Source organism: Camellia sinensis, chromosome 1 (genome assembly GCF_055761805.1).
Source record: "Camellia sinensis isolate YWXY chromosome 1, ASM5576180v1, whole genome shotgun sequence".
Lineage (NCBI taxonomy): Eukaryota > Viridiplantae > Streptophyta > Magnoliopsida > Ericales > Theaceae > Camellia > Camellia sinensis.
In genome coordinates this window covers 21,757,614-21,778,124 of record NC_138961.1, presented here as the reverse complement: position 1 = coordinate 21,778,124, position 20,511 = coordinate 21,757,614, and the positions used below count along the sequence as shown (strand labels likewise).

The following is a 20,511-nucleotide window of genomic DNA, read 5'->3' as shown; positions in this document are numbered from 1 at the left end:
ATGGGATTAGTCTTCCCCAATCTCTCCTCAAATAGAAACCACCAAGAAATCACAACGAGGTGGCAACTTCACTACAGAAGAAGACAGTATGCTTATATCGGCATGGCTTAACATTAGCTTAGATCCAGTGCAAGCGAATGAACAAAAATCAAAGCCATATTGGCTAAGAATGTGGGAATGTTAGAAATAGTTTATTTATTTTGAAGTTTATTCCCAACTTTGCTATTTATGATTTTTTTTTTTCTTATTTTTTCATTGACCTACCTTTGTAAGGTTTTTGATTAGTTAATTTGTGTTCTTTCAGTTCTTAATTTGATAAATTACAATTATTGAAGAACTTCTTTTGTATTGTTATTTTTTTTAAAAAAATTCTTTATTGTTTTCTTTTATTCTTCCCCTGCCTTCCCTTTCAAGATGGTTCCACCAAATTCATATGTTGAAATATATTCACATACTATAAATTTTATAATAAAAAAATTAAATATTACTTAAAATTATTTTTTATAATATTTTTAAAACTAATATTAAAAAATATTATTTTTAAAAATATTATCGCAAATGTCACATTGACAATCATATTAGCGAGTAGGTGCATATGTGGCATTCTATGAAAAAGAGTAATATATATATAGCATTTTTTGTTTTGAAAATTGGTTGAATTAGTTTGAATGACTAGCTAAAATAAAGAGAGTGGTTGGAACACACAATAGCTAAACTAATTAGGTAAAATAAAGAGTGTCATTTTTTTATACTTTAGCTAATGAAAAATAAAGAGTGGTTGGAGATGCTCTTAGAGTGAGACTCGTGATTAAAACTAACAAAAATTCCACCACTAATTCACAACTACGGCAAAAAGCTAATGCGTATACATGAGAGAAATGGCCAAGTTAAACCACCCAATGATACTTAAGTTGTGTCTGTATCTTAGATTTTTTTTTTTTTTTTCTTTTTTCTGTCTTTAAATTCAAAATCCGAACACAAATTTAAGGCCTCTATAGGCTTTTCATCCTCCTAATCACCTGGTAGATGAGGAACACAGACTTGGTACATCCTAAACTGGCCAATTTGAGTGCTCTTGGAACCAAAAGAAAAATGAAGAAACCTAGAAGAACCATTGCTAATGCATCACATCCCATTTGAAATGGATTTATGGGTTCAGTGAAATCTATCTGCTTTCATTTTACATCATCACTGAGTCCCAACTGCATCAATATCCACTAGTTAGCTTCCCTGCAGGAAATCTCAAGTTCTAGTAAAGAAAAGTTCAACACTAGCGCACACAAAAATTGGGGAATAAGACCAACCTTACTACCATTGATACCAAAAATGAAAGACTTTTTTTTTTAATAGGAAATAAAAATGAATGAATTGAATCCACCAAAGACATCATTTGCTTTCCAGAATACTTTTTTCCCAGTTAAATACACCACAATTTTCTATGTCTTGAAGCGACAGAAAATGTGAATGTGATGATTTCTTTCCAATAACATTTGAAATTACCACTAAAAGAGATTGGCAAGCGTGATGTTCATCCAGCTTCTGAGCAGCATCAGTGGATTTGGATGAGAGATCCATCCACGGCTGATAAAATGTCCTGCACAAAATGAAGAGTGTTTCGCGGCATTAGTTTGGTAGATGACCGCCTTGTTCAACATAAACAGACACAATATTCTAGCAGCAAAATTGGGCAACAAGCCACGGAATTGGGCAAATGAATTCCATATTGTCCCAAAACAATGGACGGAACTAAGCAGCAATCACTAGCTAAATTTTTCATTTGGCATGAAACTTTTGATGAAAACAGATACAAAATAAAGATATGACCAAATTTTCAGTTGAATTGAGTTTGTTCTTGCCAGAATCTTTCATCAAATCACTTATTCTGAATAAGCAATCCCTTCAAAAGTATAGAGAGATTTCCAAGAACCAATGGATGATTCAATGCAATTAATCTCAACAATTCTCAGTCTTATCAATAAACAGAAATCAGGTTCATGAGGGGGCAAAATGTGAGCAAATGCGTTATGTGATGTGGGGGTGCATCAGAAGTAATGGCGGGCATTCCCAGTAATGAGCAAATACTGGAGTTATACATATCTAATCAGAAGGAAACATAAACACACAAGAAAATGATAAAACTCAAAATTATAAATATTGGAGAATAAAAAATATTTTACCATCTCCATGAAGGATTAGCTTCAACAGGGCAATGAATTCTGGAGCAAAGTGATGCCAAATTATTCCCATTATCAAGTAAGCAGTCCATTTCTGCCCCAACAAGAAGATAAATAACAATGTTATTATTTATGACTCAGACAAATGATTGACTGTGTAACACAGAATAAATTGAAAAGTCATAAAGAACACTCGATGTATGGATTATAAAACAGTTTCTTCACACGTTGTATGCATAACTGTATTTAAACATTTCATTGGGTTATAATTTATAAAACATCCCCTGGTATTACAATGGAGCATAGCACGCTAATTAATCCACACCTCCTTCACTCAATGTATGCATAACTGTATTTAAAAATCCCAATCCCAAGTGCTTTGATTCAGCTATTTGAACTTTATATTGCCTCATTATTTATGTAAGGATATATCTTCCACAGAGAGCACAGGACTATGACATTCAGTTTTTGAATCAACCATGTTGTTCTCAACCTTCACCTTGTTGCAACAAGTTGAACCAAAAACCTCCAACTTGGGCAGCATTTGGTAACTACCACTGCATCTAATTTTCCCTCATTTCATCTTCAATTTACCTCCTAATCTCCCACAAATATTTGTCACTATAATGCTTGTTTCCATGCCTCATCATTTGTCTTGAACCCTATTTTTTCAGTATTTTATTTCATAAACATGCTTCTCGGCAGCCAAGAATTTGGCACCATGAAAAAAAAAACTCAAAAAACAAATCTTACAATCTTATCAGCAATCACTAAAAAGACATTCTCCACTTCCCCAATTAATCACATCATTCTTAAAGTACAAAGTTGACCTTGAAGCATCTCAGTTGAAAAGGATAAGGTTTCAAATATTTCACTTCTAAGACCCATACAAACCAACTAAATAACATATATGAAGACTCTAATTATCACGACTTGACTTCTTGTTAACATATATGGGCCATGCCCAGAAAATAGGTAAACACTCCTACCTCCACAAATCCTTTTTACTTTTTATTCTTGAAAAATCTGTACCTCCACAACTTAATGGAAAAATGTAGACCAGTAGCATGCTGAATAAGCAAATAAAAGACCAAAACTCAATCATGGAAAATCCCAAGTGGATCCCAACATGAAACCAGCAAATTTCCATATTTTGCACTTCAGCCACTTTTTTAATTGTACTTTTTTCTTCAGTTTTTTATTGCCTGCATCAAAGGGTGATTATGTGGGGGAGGAGGGGAGTCCAGGAACTGCCTTCCAAAAACATAATTTGGCCAAAACATAGACAATTCTCCAACAGATGGGAGGGGGGAAGGGGGGGGGGGGGGGGACAGTAGAGCATTGCATCTCCACCCATTAACTAGATTCCCCATTCAGGAAAGTCCAATACTTTTGAAACGAGAATCCAAGACCTTATTCCAGGTCAACTTCATGGTCATGTGCAGAAATTCATGAGACTAGGCCAAATAAACGAAAGTTTTTCAAATCCGATTTGCAAAAATGACCTCAATTTTCAGCCTCAGTACTGGGACAACAAATGATTAAAAACGAGAACAAGATACTCTACCTGCTAAATAGGAGACATCAGAAAAAAGCAGCAGACAGAGAGCTGAGACAACAGAAGGAAGCAATCTGCAGTCCATGCCAAGAAGCTGTTGGAGGTAAAAAATACTAGCAGCTAGCATTTCTTCACAGCCAAAGCCAGTCTGATTTTCTCCACATCCTTTCTTACTGTGTTCCAATAAAGATTGCAGTGTTTCTAGGCCTGATCTTTCAAGAACCAAATTTGAGTCCAAGTCATTAGATCTCCAAGAAAGCCTTCCAACGATCACAGAAGCAGTCAGCCAACGCAAAAGTGTTGATATTAAAGAATCTTCAGATTGCTGTTCCTCTAAGAAAATTGTGGAATGGCAATAAGTTTCTCTGGGCTGAAGCAATTTTGAGTTTAACAGCAAAGCAGTTGAAGTAGCCCACCTTATAAACTTCAAAAGCTTTTCCTGATCCTGTAACGCACAAGATAACAATACCATACACGAACATGCCATGGACACCATCACCCAATCATATAAGAGATCTGCTAAATTATAGACGTGACAAGCATGGTTTGAAATATCATCTTTATGTAATGGTATATCGGCTATTAAATATGGTATTTGGAGCCTCTGATATTGAAACGCATGCTAGTATCGGCAAGAAAAAAAAATAATAGTAATTCACACTAGTATCGGCTGATACCTAAGTAGCTAAACACTTGACACAACACGACATGACACAGACATGCCGACACAATAATTTTTTTAAAATGCATGACAAGACAGATAGGGAAATGCTCAAAGTCAAAATATATAGTTTTAAGCAATTATTTTATGTCATGTATATGAACATTTCATTCAAAGTATGAATCTACATTGTTTTCTATTACCGTTTCCTTCTACCAATGGCTCAAACCCACCACCTGATCTCCTCCCCCAGCCCCCAAACTTTGATTCACAGACTCTTTGCTAATCGAATGACAAGTACCCACCGTAATTTTTCATTTTTGTCAGTCATGATGTTGGTCTTTGAGATTGGCTTTTGAAGTGGGGATGGTTTTGAGATTAGGTTGGATTTGGATTTAGTGAACAAAGCGGGAAAGCTTAATTTAGGAACCAAAGTAGGAAACTTAGATTTTGAAATTCCAAAACTACCCTTTGACCATGATGAGAGCTGGTAATTGGATCAACGTGAGAAACGACAAATAGTTTAGGGACCAAAGTGGAAGAATCTTTTCTTTAAAGGCCAAATTGAAAAATGACCCATATTTTAGGGAGTGAAAGTGTAAGTTGCCCAAAAGGAAAATGGAAACAATTTCGTTCAGGGTCTTGATGTGTTAAAACCTTAGTTGCACGAAGCAGAAACGGAAGCGGGAGTCGGAACGGGGGAACGTGGCCACTTAGAAGAGTTGTAAATTAGGAACGCTTATGCATTATTTTTATTAATTATATTTTATTTATTATAATAAATAAGGAATAATAAATTATGTTAAAATAAATAAAAAATAAAAATTAGATGTTTTATTTTATAAATTTTTAAAGATTTTTTTAATTGTATATGATTTAAATAGATTTCCTTTAAACAATTAGATGCTTTATTTTATTTATTACATGTTAAAAAGTTAAGAAATAATCAATTCTGTTAAAAAAATAAAAAATAAAAAATATATTATATATGACAAAATAAATATTTTTTTTATTTTAGACAGAAAAATTATATTGTTTATGACAAATTATATTATACTTGATAAATATTATAATTTATAAATTATATTATATATAATAAATTATATTATATTTATATTATATAAAACAAATATAAAAACGGAGAGGGAGAATAGAGAATAGATCGAGAGAGAGAAGCAAACAGAGACAGAGAGGGAGACGAAGAGAGAGAGAGACAAAGACAATCGAGATCAACAGTGAGTGAAGAGAGGGACGAAGATGATCGAAGCCCTAGTCTCAGCCCTAATCGCGATTCTCTCGCATTAGAAGCACAATTCTCTCGCATTAGAAGCGCGATTCTTATGCGATTCTTTCTTGGAAGCGCAAAATCACGCTTCTTCTTTAGAAACGTGAGTCCCTTCCACGATTCCTGCTACTAAGGTTAAAACGAATCATTGCTTTGATGTGTTTCATAGTGCTTTTTTTATAAGTATGAAAGTTTACTTCAAAAAAAGAGCATGAGGGTGCAACTTGCATACAAAAAAGGACTGTACCAGCTTATCGATCAAAAACTTATTCATTGGTCTCTACAAAATCTAAAAATTGATTCAAAATTTCATTTATCATGATCCTATATTTTCTAATTTTGCCACACATTCACCTTGGCATCCGAATTTCAAGTACACTGACTTTGTAAAGATGTATGTCTTGATTACCCAACATTTGGTACTCTACTATGAACTATTTTCTCATAGATAGGGCAAGCATTTCTATTCTAGTTCATCGTTTTTCTTGGCTATATGGTCCATCAGGGGAGAGAGAAAGCATGGCTGATAATAGTCATTTTGACTTAGTACTACCTTAATTCTATAAGTTAAACCATCATTAACTCTCCTTTTGTATATATGTTATGACACTCATATAAGCATATAATATAATTTGTAAAATACAAAAAACATCATTCATATTTGCAGTCACAATATACATAAACATGCACAACAGATCCAGCATGCTCCCACATATGCAGGACACCAAATCAATGGAGAGAGAGACATACCATGCATACTAAGGCGACAGAAGGAGTGCTCATAAGTACAGCTTTCAGTCCTAATTCAGCACTAGGACTATAATTGCCATTACTGCAGACATTAATGACTTCATATATCCGAAACAAACCCTCAATAGACAGGGTAAAATGTGGCTGATAAACTTTCCTCTTTTGTGATATCTTCAAAGTTGATGTCAATATCTGTAGAATTGAAGTAACAAAAGAAACCTTTTCTTTTATCAGATTGGTACCAACTAAGAGTTGGTATAAATGAGTTGAAATTTCTGAGAGCTGTTCAAGGGCGAACTTTTGCAACCAATCAATTGTGTTTCGGGATGAAAGAACGTCATTGACTACCTAAATAGAAACAATAAACTGAAGTTAGAAGAATCAAGAGTCAATATTCAACATCAATTTGTCAAAAGAGCTAACAAGCTTGGACATGAACACGAACACAGACACATTGACATGCAAATTCTAAAAAAATGCAAGACACCACACATGGGGACACACATAAAAATATATATAGTGTTGCTAAATGCTCCCCACTTTCTTCTCAGGATCCCCCACTTCTTTGGACCCCCACCAACCTAAATGACTCCCCCTCCTCTTCTCTTTGAACCACCATCTTAATTCCAACTATACTCTATTCTTTGAACCCCCACCCTCCACCAACTCTTCCTCCAACAGCCCCCTCACTGCTGGCATCACCCCACGGCCAGTAGCACCACATCCGACAACAGCCCTCATGCACACCCCCCTCACCTCTAGTAGCCCCTCCTCTCCTCTAGCACCACATCCCCAACCCCTCCGGTGACCCTCCCCAAGTCAAACCCCGCCCCACCCTTCCCCACTGCAAACCCCATCTTACCTTCCTCCTACCCACAAATCCCCTGCCTCATGCCCACTGACTCGTGACACACACCCTCACAGCCAACACCATCACGAACGTCCTCCCTTAATTGTCTTCTTCTTCCCTCTGCAAAAACCCTAGCTCTGAAACCCGCAGCCCCATCATTGCTCTCTCTCTCTCTCTCTCTCTCCACAAAGCATGTAGAGGGTTGGGGTGCTATACAGAAGGTGAGGGGCGGGGGTTGGGGGTTGCGGGGTAGAGGGTGTTGGCCAGTGCTGGGATGTGTCAAGAGGGTTGTGTGGCGGCAGAGATGTGAAGGGAGGATGGGAAGAGGCTAAAGGTGATGGAGGAGTCAAGTAGGGGCAGCCGGAGGTGGTGATAGATAGTGGGGTTAGGGTTTGGGTTTGGGAACTTAGGATTAGGAAGATTAGATAAAGGGGTAGAAATGAAATTTTATACTAGGATAAAATTGGAATAAAAAAATGGAGGTTGGAGTCCAAAGAAGAAAGGTAGGAGCAAATAGCACCACTCATATATAAATTTATACATTTATTATAAATCATGTATTTGAATATTTCACACAAGATAATGCAATAATGCAACATAACACTAACTAAAATTGAATACTTACATATTCCATATCATAACAATCACAGTTACAATTGCAGTAGGCCATACTATAACAAAACAATTGCTACTACAATCACAGTAGGGTATAATATAACATAAAAATAAAAATCAAGAATTACACATTCATAGACATTCATTCAATAAAAGTCAGGTTTATTACTCAAAAAAAACAAAGTTAACTTTTCACTTAGACCCACACAAACTTTTTAAAATTTTGTTTTGACCTCGGGTGTGTCCCAAGCATGTCCAAGCAAAAAAAAAAAATTGGGACACTCCAATTTGAGTGTCTAACACGTGTCCAATGCATGGCCGATGCCGGTGCCCGTGCCATTACTATCACGTTATTTGTCATTGCAACAAGATGCAACACACAGATGTCACCACTATGAACACTATCAGGAATAGGAACGGTATAAGAATTTGTTGGTTTTAGGCTATCTTGGCAATTCATTTGTATACACCAAGAAAAATTAAAAAGACACAGAAAATAAAGGAAAAAGGGGATTTTTTCAGCACTAAAGGTAAGGCTTGGCCCAATGATAAGGTTTGCAGTTCGCGCCCTGGTGCCGCGGATTCGAGTCACAGAATCAGCCTCTCCAAAAGTAGGGGTAAGGTTGCCTACATCTTGCCCTCCCCAAACCCGCTTTAACGGGAGCCTAATACACTAGGTCGGCCTTTTTCTAAAAGGTAACATAAGACATATTGGAATAGCTTATGGCTGAAATTAGGCCACCGAAATAACTTTGTGATTTAAGGGAGGGTTCACACCAATTATAAACTAGGAGTTATTGAGTTTGAACACCACTAGCAACACCTTACCTGATACATGTGGCTTGTGGGAGGTTTTGGCATCGGGTGATGGAATTACCCTACAAGGGTGGGTCCAATGTGGCCCAGCCTTTAAAGGTTTCCTCGTCATAAATAAAAATTAAATATATATATAATCGGAATAGCTTATTACCTCCAGTACTGTGATTAAAAAAGTAGATGGAAAATTTCCTGGCCCTTGGTATTGCTTCCTGCAGAAGACTGAAATAATAGATGATAACCATGAAATCATACCACAGTATTCAACTAAATAGCGAGCCATCTTATGAAGTTTAACAGATTTCTTTACCACCTGCAAAGCAAGCAAAAATAAAACATTTTAGTTCTTACATGGGATGCCTTTATAAGTGGTAACATATATATAATAAAGCAATTTGAAATAACTACGAACCTATGGAATTGTGCCTAAAAGCATGGTGAATAAGACAATTATGATCAAATCATTCCCAATTTTGATAATTAACAGTTGATTAATTGATCTCCAACCAATTTCAATTTAATCAATCCATCATTCTCATCAAATAGAGAACAACCAACTCTACACAGAATGCCCCATGCCCAACACATTGTCTAATGCCCAATCCAACTGCAACCAACTTAATGTGATGATTGTAAATCAATATTTTACATAAATCAAAGCAACCTTGTAACAAGCATGAGAAACAAAGTTAGAATTTACCTGAAGGATCAATTCCTTTGACTCAGAATCCGAAAGCGGAGAGGCATAAAAAGCCAGTAGAATCTCAAGGATGTTGTTCCTGATATATATTTGAGCATCATCATCTGAATTTAGCCCAGCATACAAGAGACGAAGTATCCAGAGTCTGAGTGTCTTAAACTTCACAGTGCTGCTCCAAAAAAAAGTTTCAAATAATGGTATACACTGCAACCAAAGTCGGAAAATACTATAAGAATTCAGAATTGATCCTTGTTACACGCAAAAAGGACATGAATTATATAGCTATTTCTTAGTTAATTGTATATGACTCTTGTCAATGAATAATAGAAATGAATAAATTGCATATAAACCTTATAAGGCCAACTGCTAAACTAAATGAAAATAGCATAAACTGATTCCTTGCAGTCAGAAAGCAGATACCTTCACATTCACCCTCGGAGAGCGCACCAAAAAGTTACTTATGGTTAAATAATGATCATGTGAAGAGTCCAGTAATATGAAAGAAGCCTCTGCAACAAACATAGCAATGATACAAGGAATCCTCTGCCAAGGATCTTCTATACCATTTTGCAAATAAGTCAACAAAAGCCGAAGTCGCACTAAACCCTCCCTCTTTTGACACCTCTGTAATAAATAGTTTGAAATCGTTATGAACAAAGAACTTACAGATACTAAAGGAAAATTAATAACAAAAACAGAGGAATATTAAAGACCATCACAGATAACTTGACACATAAAAGAAAATTATGCATCTCTCTCTCAATGTGGGAAAGAAAGAAAGGCAGACCACATATGTTTACAACAATTAAGCTGAAATTTAAAATAAAATAAATTAAAAAAAAGGTTCCTCCAACACTACAAAATACTGTATGACAGCAGCTGGAAATGTAAATGACAAATACATTAATGTTAAGTCATTAAATGGAAACTTTTGTGTTTAAAAGGTATGTGTAGGAACTTATTTACTGATCGAACAAAAACAGGGGGAAAAAAAAAAAAAAAAGAAGAAGCCATATTTGTGCATGTATGTCCCTTCCTGTCGCCACTGCCCGATCCATTTGAATCCACCCTTACTGCCTCCCAAACCCGCCCTAGTAATCCATCCCCATCCCCACCCCCACCCCCACCCCCACCCCTTCCCCTTAAAATACCCATCACCATTGCCACATTCTCTAATTCATTTTTCACAACCAATGTGGCGATGTGTATTTTAATGATTCGTGTCAGGCGGTTGATTCGTGCCGAGAAGGAATCGGCACACTAAATATATGCACTAAACTTTTTGGCACTCACTCTGATTCATATTATTTTCCTCCAATATGGCACTTATATATATGTGTGTGTGTGTGTGTGGATTTCCAACTCTCTGGACAAATTTTGTGTGCTTGCATGTGATGAAAGCTAAGGTGTTAAAGCTAGCAGAAAGAAGGGGACAGGGTGGTGGGAGAAGGGATGGGAAAAAATGCCTTTTTATCTATGATTTTGACTTAACAATAATTAAATTCTCATACATAGTTTTGTAGAATACTTCCCATTTTATGTACTCTCTCTCTCTCTCTCTCTCTCTCTCTCTCTCTCTTCCATTTTATGTACATAGAATATTTTCCTATACAAATTCTCTAAGTAACACATATGTATCTATGTAATTATGTATTGGCCAAAAAAAAAAAGATATATACAATTCTTTATTTTTTAGGCTAATATAAAAATAAATAAATAAATAAAATAGAACTTCAAATTATCACTTGTACATTTAATAAAATGGGTCAGGCCTTGGACAGGCTGAGCTATTTATTGCCCAAACTCAGCTGAATTCACTTTTGGGCCTAACTTTGTCCAAACTCAGCCCGTTCCCAATTTAATATTGGCCTGGAATTGTATGGGTTGGACAGGCAGGCCTCAAGCTTAGCTGGCCCTATTGATTGATCTACTTATATGTATATGTAAGCATGCTTTTGCGTAGAGCAAACTAGAGAAAACAGATCACCAACATAGAGTTGAGTTTTGGGGTGTAGTCAGATGTTTCCTACAAACTCCAAAACTTTGACCCTCCTAAAAGCAAGTGCTTCCACAATCGCACACTGAACGCTAATGCAGTCTCATTCCAGCTTGAATTGTTAACATTACACACACAATAGGAAGAACAAATAACAACCCAAATTTATGAAAATTTTGCAGCATTCACAGCATGTTCCATAAATAGCAATTTTGATGAAAGACAGAGGTACCTCTAATGCAGTCTTGAATCTTCCAAGAGCCTCATAACCCAATTTCCTCATCTCATCATGTGGTGAAGATATGCTAACGAATGCAATTGCGAGCAACCCTAAACTAGCAAACTCCATAGGCTCAATGTAACCCATTGACAGACTATGAATTGAGAAGCGCAAGATGAAAACAGGATCATATATGCATATTTTCTCAACATTTGCATAAGGTGTCTGCATAGAATAAAATCAACAAATTAATAAGAATTGCAACTGGGCCATGGATAAGTTCATAATAACAATAGTAACAACAACAATAATAATGACAATAACAAATTATATAAACAAATAGTTGAAAACTGCAGCATGCCATAAGAGGACTTTTTGGGTGAATATGCCATAAGAGGAGTTCAGCTTCACTGTAGTCAGACAAATACCTCAGAATTATCATGCCGATACTTGGACAAGAATAAAGTTCCCTCACTCACAGTTCTATCGTAAGGAAAATGTAGCACAGTAGTTGCACACACTTTGGGGTCAACAGGGAGGTTTTCCCTAAATTGACTTCTTCGGCATTCTTCAACATCATTCATATTAACAGATGACAGATCCTGCTCCTGTTCTCGTTCTTTTCTTACTTTTATAGCAGCAGCTCCCCAAAGGTAATCCATCTCAGCAATGCTTCCAGAATTTGATTCATTAGCAGACTCAATTTCAAACATGAGATCGTATATTTCCAAGTCAACTTCACTGAGTGTTGCACCATAAGAAGACAGGAGCAAGAAAACCAATTCTCTAGAATTCACACTGATGTCTTTTTTGAAATCAAAACCACACTGCTGAGACGTGAAATGAAACAGTGCCCTAAGTAACTTAACAACTTCCAGCCGTTTCATGTTCAGTTCAGACGTATTTTGTGGGCTCATTTCCACATTAAGTGCACTTTGATCAGTAGATGGAACAAGAAGTAATCTCAGAATGCTGGACATAGGCTTAAAGATCACACCAAACTGAGAACCACCAGATGATTTGGAAACATAATGTATGGTAGGTGCAAACTGAGAGTGAGCAAGCAGCAGCTGAAGCACTAAACTGTTTGAGTTCCCATCAGGTAGCAAAGTAAGAACACTTCGTAGCATCTTCAGTGTTGCAGGGTCCTCAAACCTATGAAGAAGAGACAATCTCGCCAATTGTTCTATGAATGGAAGAGAATTCAATTTGATAAGATAATTATGCATCTCTCTAGTTAACTCCAGAATATTTCTTAGAATGAAGGCCTCCAAAAACATGAACAAGAAATAGTTTGTGCCAATGACTTTTCCAGAGTTCTCAGACTTTGAGGGGAATTTCTTGACAATCAACTGCCAAGTCCACACCAATATGTTCATTAACCGAATTCTTGACAAGTCCTCTTTATTAGATCTCACTTCTGAATGAATCTCCTTCATATTCCCATCTTCCCCCGGCAGAGACTGAATCTGATTATCCTTTGGAAATAAAAGCATCCTACAAAAGTATATCTTTGCAACAACTCTATTTACAAGGTTTAAAGACTGGTTAAGTGAATAAGCATCAATCTCACTGACATCACAATCTAGGATAGTGTCATGTGCACCAGAATGTGGACAAACAGAATCAAATAACTTCAACCGCTTTTTCAATTTCACAGCATCTCTGTTCAAGGAAAAGTAGTACCGAAGCATAAGAATTGCTTTTCCCAAGAGACTGTCAGAGACAAGATTAAGAAGTTCCTCCATAGATGGAGACAAGAACTCAGTACATTCTAGCTTAAATATGTCCCCAGAAACATAGCTCTTCCAGTCTGAGAAACTGCTCAAGAGAATCTTGCTATAGAAAGAAGATATATTTCCAACACATATCTGAAACTGCTCCGCATATTTCATGGAAGATGACTGTAAGTACAACCAGGCAGTAGGCAGAAGCATCACAAAGTCATCATCTGAAAGAGTATTGTTAGATGTTCCTTTAATCACATTGCCCTTGCGAAGCAAATATTTATTCATCATATCTGAAAACAAGTTTCCAAAGACTAAAAGATGGAAGGGGCTCACTTCAGTGAGATGAAACAATATGTTAGCTCTAGTCATGTTAGTATTGTGGATGCAGCAAGAAAGTACTTTTATCGGAGTGTTTACTATCACCCTCGATATATCCATACTTAGAGGAATGTGCTGGTTTTGCATTACTTTATGTATGTTTGCAACATTAACAGCTTTCAACAAACATAGATCTGCAGCATCTACCTCAAAACGCATGGCAATTTCAATAACTTCAAAATAAATATTCTCAAACAGAAGAACATCAAAATTCTTTTCCTCCATTCCCCAAAACATATTGTATGATATTCCTTTAGTATATGGCTGCTGCAAATAAGCTGATAGCATATCAAAAGCACAATCAGCAATCCATAATCCAACTGAGAGAGCAGAACTTTTAGATGATACCTGAAGTGCATATTCACTACGGTCAATCCTAGAAAACATCCAAAGCACTAGTTCAAGCAGCTCAAGAGGGGATATGAAGCGAATCAAAGTGTGTAGAGTGTACAATGTAGGGGTAAGGGGCTTCAAATCTTCAGTTTTTATGCACTGATCAAACCGGTCTTTGAATTTCAGAATTAGCTTCTTTACCAGTGCTGTGAAAGCCTTTACAAAATGTTTATTTGCATAGTCAACTTCAACAAGAGACCTCTGACCATTGCAAAAAGTAAGTACATGTTCAGAAATTGCTGTCAACAAACTCAAGACATGATAATCCATTTTGTGAATTCCCTGCCTGGCCAAACCAAGAAACTTCTCCAAACTCCCCCCAAAGATTCCTTCTGTAAATTCCTCGTTAATCACCAAAGGGCATTCTACAGACAACATCACTACAGGATGACAAAGAATAACTTCAGCCACTTCAAGAATACATTGAGTCGACAAAGGAGCCTGAAAAATCGCTAGACCAGAATCAGGTGCCAATATCTGCTCAATGAGAAAACAGCATGTTTCGGAAAGCTGTTCCAATAGAACCAGTGGCTTAATTCTATACGATAACTGTATCTGATGGAACCAAAATAGCACAAGAAGGACAGAGGAAATGAAGTTATCAGTTACACATTCAGAGAGTTTAGCCAGAATCAAGTCTTGTAGTTTTGAACCCTCTAATAAATATGGGCCATCAATGCTTATAGTGGCCGGAAATAGCACATGAAATGGTGCCTGTTTCAAAAAGAAACAAAATGCAACAGAAGCAGATCTCATTGAATCAATATCTTTGTCACCAATTATTTCTTCATTTCTTACTTCATCATGAATCATAGCTACAACCCTTTCCAAACCAGTAAAGAACATTTCAGGGCACAACTTAGAAACATCACGAAGAAGATTTGGTTCAAGAAAAAATATAGAAATCAAGAGTGAGAGAGGAACTCCAAATAGATTCTGTGAAATAGATATGACTGACGGGAAATTTTGTATAATCAAATCAGGTGGTGTTGATATCATTGAAAGCATAAATGCTTTAGTTATTCCAACCAATCCACTGTCACTCCCACTCCTCACAACTCTTTTAATGTCACCTAATATATTGACAAAAGAACTGTCAGCATGTACCACTTTCCTTTCGATGGAAGAAATGCTACAAGTTTGCCGATTTTCAATGCTCCGTGAAAAGAACAAGAAGTTCATCAACGGCCTCCACTCGCACAAATCCTGAGCATTATCAACGAAAGAGAAACGATCCACAACCTCCTTGGATAATAATAGATCAATCAGCGAAGACAGCAATCCAGCTTCTACCTATAAAAGTTGAATTTTTAATTGTCATGCATGGAGAGTATACAATAAAGACCAGAAACACAAAATGTTACCTGCGTTTGCAAGAGATATTTTATGGTGCTAGCAACATATAATGATATCATTGATTTCTCAGGTAAGGTGAAAGTTCCAGATTCAGAAGTGAGCACTCTTAGACACTTCTCTAGGACACAAATGACAAGAGGGCTGAAATCGGGAGATGCATCTGCCAGAAACATAATATCCACATTAGGAACAAAAAATAAAATAAAATAAAATAAAGTGATTTAACCGCAAACAAGAGCAAAGTCACACCTAGAAAAGAAGGTTTGATGCAAAGTCATTTTATGGGTATAAGGGAATTGGATCAGCTGACTAATCTTCTGAACTTGCTTCATGGTATAGGGGCATTGGAGAAGGGACTCTTTGTGGTTGAATATCAGATTTAGCTTCTTAAAATTACATATTTTTGTCTCAAAAGTGCCATACATGAGGGCCACATACCATTTTGTTAGCCAATTTAACATCAGATTTATGGAAGGGTCACATAACAACTTGACTATAAATTTAAGTGATTGACTGTTGCAATTGAAAAATGACATAATGAAGTGGGATTGGGTGTAAGGCACTGGGTGGAAAGTGTAATTTACCCTTCAATATAATTTGCTTTACTTATCAAAAAAAAATACCAACAGCTAAAATCATGAAAAAGTCAAAAACAAAAATCCAATGAAAGATTGATTAGTGATTACCTTCAAAACCTTTCAAATGGTACGTATGACGCCTTAAAAGATCCCAATATTTGAATAAGTTATTTCCGGTTGTGGAAACAGCATCGCATAAAAAACAAACAACAGCTGAAAACAAGTTTTGGAACACGTCAATTCCTTGGTCTCCGATTAAAAAGTTGTCCATACTAGTGCCAGGCAGAAATAAGAGCCAGACACCAATTTCCCTTGGGTTTTTGTCAAATGCACCAGTACTTAACATGGCTGCCTGTGCTAGAATATGTGCTTGATCCTTTATGCCTCTAATTGGTGAATAAATCAGCAAGTTAATGAATTGTTGCAGATGCTTGTACATCAATGGTGGAGTCCTAACAGGAACCTTGCACTCAGCAGAACACCCAATATATTCTATGAGCAGCGAAAATAGAGACTGCTGAAGTATAGCTGGTAATGCCAAAGGATTGCTGGGAAGAATTTTGAAGAAATCAAATGATCCTTCTAGCACTGCAGGCATTGTCCGCTACATGAGATGATAACAGTAACAACAGTGAGCTACCAACAGAGAATATGGTTTACAGATAATATATAACATGCAACGAGAATAATTGAAGTCCATGTTTAAGCTACTATTGATATTCAAAGATAATTGAGATGGGCATTTAGTGCAGCAAGACTACAGTAACCAACGGCTAGCCCCTCATGAAACTCAACATCCAAAAAGCAAAATCACGAAGGCCAGGTCCATGCACCAAGATTGGCCAAATAACTAGGTTGAAGTGTAAACAACAATGTGAAGAACTGTAAGCTCACAAAAGGATATAAGCCCGTCCATACAGTTAATCCGGCTAGATTTGCCAAGCATACAAGAAATAAAAGGACTCCACAAGGAAATCTAATTGGCCAAATAACCATGAAATAAATTGTGAAGGTTAAAAAACTGACAATGGCTATCCTGATGAGGGCTCACTGATGAGGAAAACATCTAGGGCCTTGCACACAAGTTTGCAAAGACAAGGGATGTTAAAACACTCCTAACACCAAAAGTTCATGCAAGGAATAGGTTTTATAGTCTACTCAAGTAGAATATACGTTCCAGGTAGTATTGAAAATAGTGTAGTTGTATTATATTGTTAATGTACTCGTACTTTGTCATATATGTATTTGAACTTACTTGTGTTTAACCTTTGTTTGCATCTATAATTATATTTCTGATTTGGTTAATGTTAATATCATCAATTATAATATTTTAAAGATAGCATTATTTACGTATTCTGCAGTGCATATTCACCGTATTATGCATACTACAAGTACATCAAATATACATTTTATTTACAACACTTGAACTCTAATTAATGCATTACTATCTTTACTAACACTTCAATAAAAAAAATCATACAAAATTCCCATTCTATGATACAAATATCCATAAATTTTTTCTATCTTTGCAATATCAATACGTAGTTGTATTATATTCTTTTAGTAATTTATTCTTTCTTTATAGTTCTATAAACCACATACTTTATAGGTAAAAGGGTTTAGCACAACACAATAACATCATCCAGAAAGACTTCTCTTTATTCAACGGCATGCATTTTGAATTAGATTAAAACAACAATATTTCAATAATATTCAGGAAAAAAATACCAAAAACTTTCTTAACTTACATGATAAAATTTGAGGGTGTCAAGCAACTTAGAGTAAAAGACTGTTTCTTCTTCCTTTACAGCCATACCACGCATGGAACACTGGTGCAAACCCCAAATATCTGCAATAACCTTCACATAATCATCCCCATTGTTCAATTCATCCACATCAAGTATACCCTGTACCATCTCAATGTCCCCGGGCAAGGCAATGTCAGGCGAAGAACAAACCCCACTTACAAGAATATCCATGTCTTCATCAGCAGTACCAGTTTTCAATTTCTTCACAACTTTAACACCTTGTTCAGGCATTATTTCTGAATCTGCTGTTCTCTTCAAGCATGACTCGAGACTCTTGTAGTGGGTACTCAGAGACGAAAGTAAAGACAATAGAACTTGGGGATCAGGGAGCAAAATCCGGACTTCATTCTGAATATCTTGTTTGAGAGACACCCACCTACGTATCATTTGGTTGCTGGAACATGAATTACTTTCTATAGTGCTGATGAAAGAGTCTAACAGCTTCAGTGCCTCCAAGACAAGCCTTAAAGTTCCATGTTTCACAAGAGAATCCGTGTGAAGTAGCCCTTTATTTACTACCAATCGGGTGAATGGACGAGGACCTATGCATTTTATAACACACTGCACATCTGGATTGTTCAAGGATGGTGGGTCATCACGCTGAGAATTAAGGAAATCAAAAGGCACGCCACTGCTCACTGAGGAAATCAAGTTCGCCGCCAGAGAAATAGCAGCAAACCTGCATGTAAATCATTCACCAAACAATAAAATATAAGTCTACAAAAATAGGACAGTCTACAAGTACAGTAAGCAAGAATTCTAACCAGGTCGGTGATGCATGATCTTCAAGATTGTAAGGGAACTCATCCAAGTATGCTGAACCAAACAATGGCCTCCCCTTAACGATTTCCAAAAGCAGGTCTCTGTGGTAGTCAGTCTCTGTTGCTTTTAGCTTCTTCATAAGATCCAAGAGTCGCTTCAGATTCCCTCTTAGCGGATAAGGGCGTCTCTTCAAATCTGGCATCAGTCCATTAGAAGGGTCAGTACAAACAATGACTAGAACACTGTGTGCTAGCTCTGCAGCAACCCCACCGTCCTCCCTCCCAGAAATGCTGGCTATCTGTTCAAGAGTAACGCTCCCAAAGAGAACACTGCGAAGACTTGGAGTTACCAATGACCCTGGAATGAGAACCTTATCACGCAAAGTGGACAGAACATAAACAACAGTGTCATCTTCATCATTCCCAAGCCCACGAAAGATAGCATAATACATTTCCTTCTGCTGTAAGACCCATCTCAACATCGTTGACTTCCCCACTTCCAGAAATGACATTGCAAACCCAACAAATGATTGTCTTGTGAAATGCTTCCTTTTCATCTCAAATTTCTTATTTTTAGACTCTGCAAGCTTAGTGAATATCGGGAGTTTGAAATCAAAGTTATTAGCAACATCAGAAGCCAAACCCGAACCACGTCTAACAATAGAACCCAACAACAAGAGCGCAGCATTCTGACGCTTCGCTTCTTTACTATTCAATTCCTTGTAAACATCACCCAACTTTTCATCAATGATCAACTTAGCAAACTTATCAAGAACCCTACTAATAGCAAAACCCACCGTATCATTTGCTTTATACAACCCACAAGGATGACTCAAAATTGCTGAAATTAATGAGAATACATACGACAACCCAGGTTTCCCTTGTCGAATCTTCCAAGCTTGTAGAAGCTCCGAGCACTTACTCGAAGTTTTTACATATTCACGGAGCAATTCGCCCCCATCATCACCTCTAAGTAACTTCTTAAACTCCTTTGAAGCATCCGAACATAACTTAATTTCAATAGAAGTTAAATTCCGCAATAGTTCTTTGAGTTTAGCTTCATGTGACACTTTAGCTACAAACTTTGGAAGTTCTTCCCTCTCAAATTCACTATCTTCTTTATCTTCCATCTGATGCTATTGACTAAAGAACAAATAAACAGTGCATCAATCACTGACATACATATATACAGTATATGTTTATTCGAGTGGGATAGAATGAAGATGGAGAGAGAGAGAGAGAGCTCCATACCTAATCGTTGCAGCTTGGCGGTTGCTCGGAGAAGGGATTGCAATGGCGGCAAGAGGCTTCTGGGGGATTGATTTGCGGAGCCGATCACCAGAACGTAAAACCCTAAACCCTGCGGCACAGGGGGTCTTCTCTGTTTCGTTATGAAGTCCAATTCTTTCTCTTTTTTTTAATATTAAATTTATGAAAATTTTACAACCCACGAAAAAAAAAAAAAAAAAATCAGGATTTCACCATTTAGCAAAATTAATTCTTAATTTTAATTTTATCCATTTAAATCATAAATTTTTAATTTCAACTTTCCATCAATTTTTAGTTAAGTAAAACTAATAAAAAAATATTTTAGTCATTAAAATTAATAATAAATGATATTTTAGATATTTTATGTATATTTATATTGAGTTTAATAATTAAAATATTATTTTTTTTATTTGTTTCACTTAATAGAAATGAACTAATAAAAACATCAAAGTATTAAAACTTAAATTAATAAAATTTAAAATCCAACCTGAACTTTTTTATAATTTACTCGAGAACTTTTTTTTTTTTTTTTTTTTTCTTTGCTTCTTTCACAATTCCTCGGAAAGATGCCACCTACTGTAAAGTCGATTTTTGTGTTTTTATTATTTTATGT

At 36.3% G+C, this 20,511-nt stretch overlaps 1 protein-coding gene across 6 annotated transcripts; it reads right to left on the bottom strand.

The window, feature by feature from the left end:
* Positions 1–1,318: 1,318 nt before the first annotated feature.
* EMB2788 (ribosome 60S biogenesis amino-terminal protein) lies at positions 1,319–20,029 on the bottom strand. 6 transcript variants are annotated; one of them, XR_003645784.2, is made up of 15 exons: positions 19,881–20,029; positions 18,633–19,772; positions 17,809–18,547; positions 16,169–16,664; positions 15,491–15,642; positions 12,054–15,419; positions 11,638–11,850; positions 9,830–10,033; positions 9,410–9,613; positions 8,864–9,022; positions 6,429–6,776; positions 4,149–4,248; positions 3,742–4,065; positions 2,178–2,268; positions 1,319–1,594 (listed from the first exon to the last, which is right to left on the bottom strand). XR_003645784.2 is itself a non-coding variant. In XM_028255251.2 (14 exons), exons 2-14 carry the CDS (start codon positions 19,757–19,759, stop codon positions 1,387–1,389), a joined length of 7,743 nt encoding a protein of 2,580 aa, XP_028111052.2. In that variant the 5' UTR covers positions 19,760–19,772; positions 19,881–20,029; the 3' UTR covers positions 1,319–1,386. The 6 variants fall into 6 exon arrangements, 2 of the variants coding, with proteins under 2 accessions (XP_028111052.2, XP_028111054.2); XR_014332006.1 differs by having other exon boundaries at positions 4,149–4,177; XR_014332011.1 differs by having other exon boundaries at positions 4,149–4,177; positions 8,864–8,931.
* Between the last annotated feature and the right edge of the window lie 482 nt (positions 20,030–20,511).

Coding starts and splice junctions, on each gene's coding strand:
- EMB2788 (XM_028255251.2), bottom strand. CDS start 19,759: ATGGAAGATAAAGAAGATAGTGAATTTGAGAGGGAAGAACTTCCAAAG. Junction 10,034..11,637: donor GATTCAAGACTGCATTAGAG/GTACCTCTGTCT, acceptor TATTTATTACAG/AGGTGTCAAAAGAGGGAGGG. Junction 9,023..9,409: donor CAAAGGAATTGATCCTTCAG/GTAAATTCTAAC, acceptor CTTGCTTTGCAG/GTGGTAAAGAAATCTGTTAA.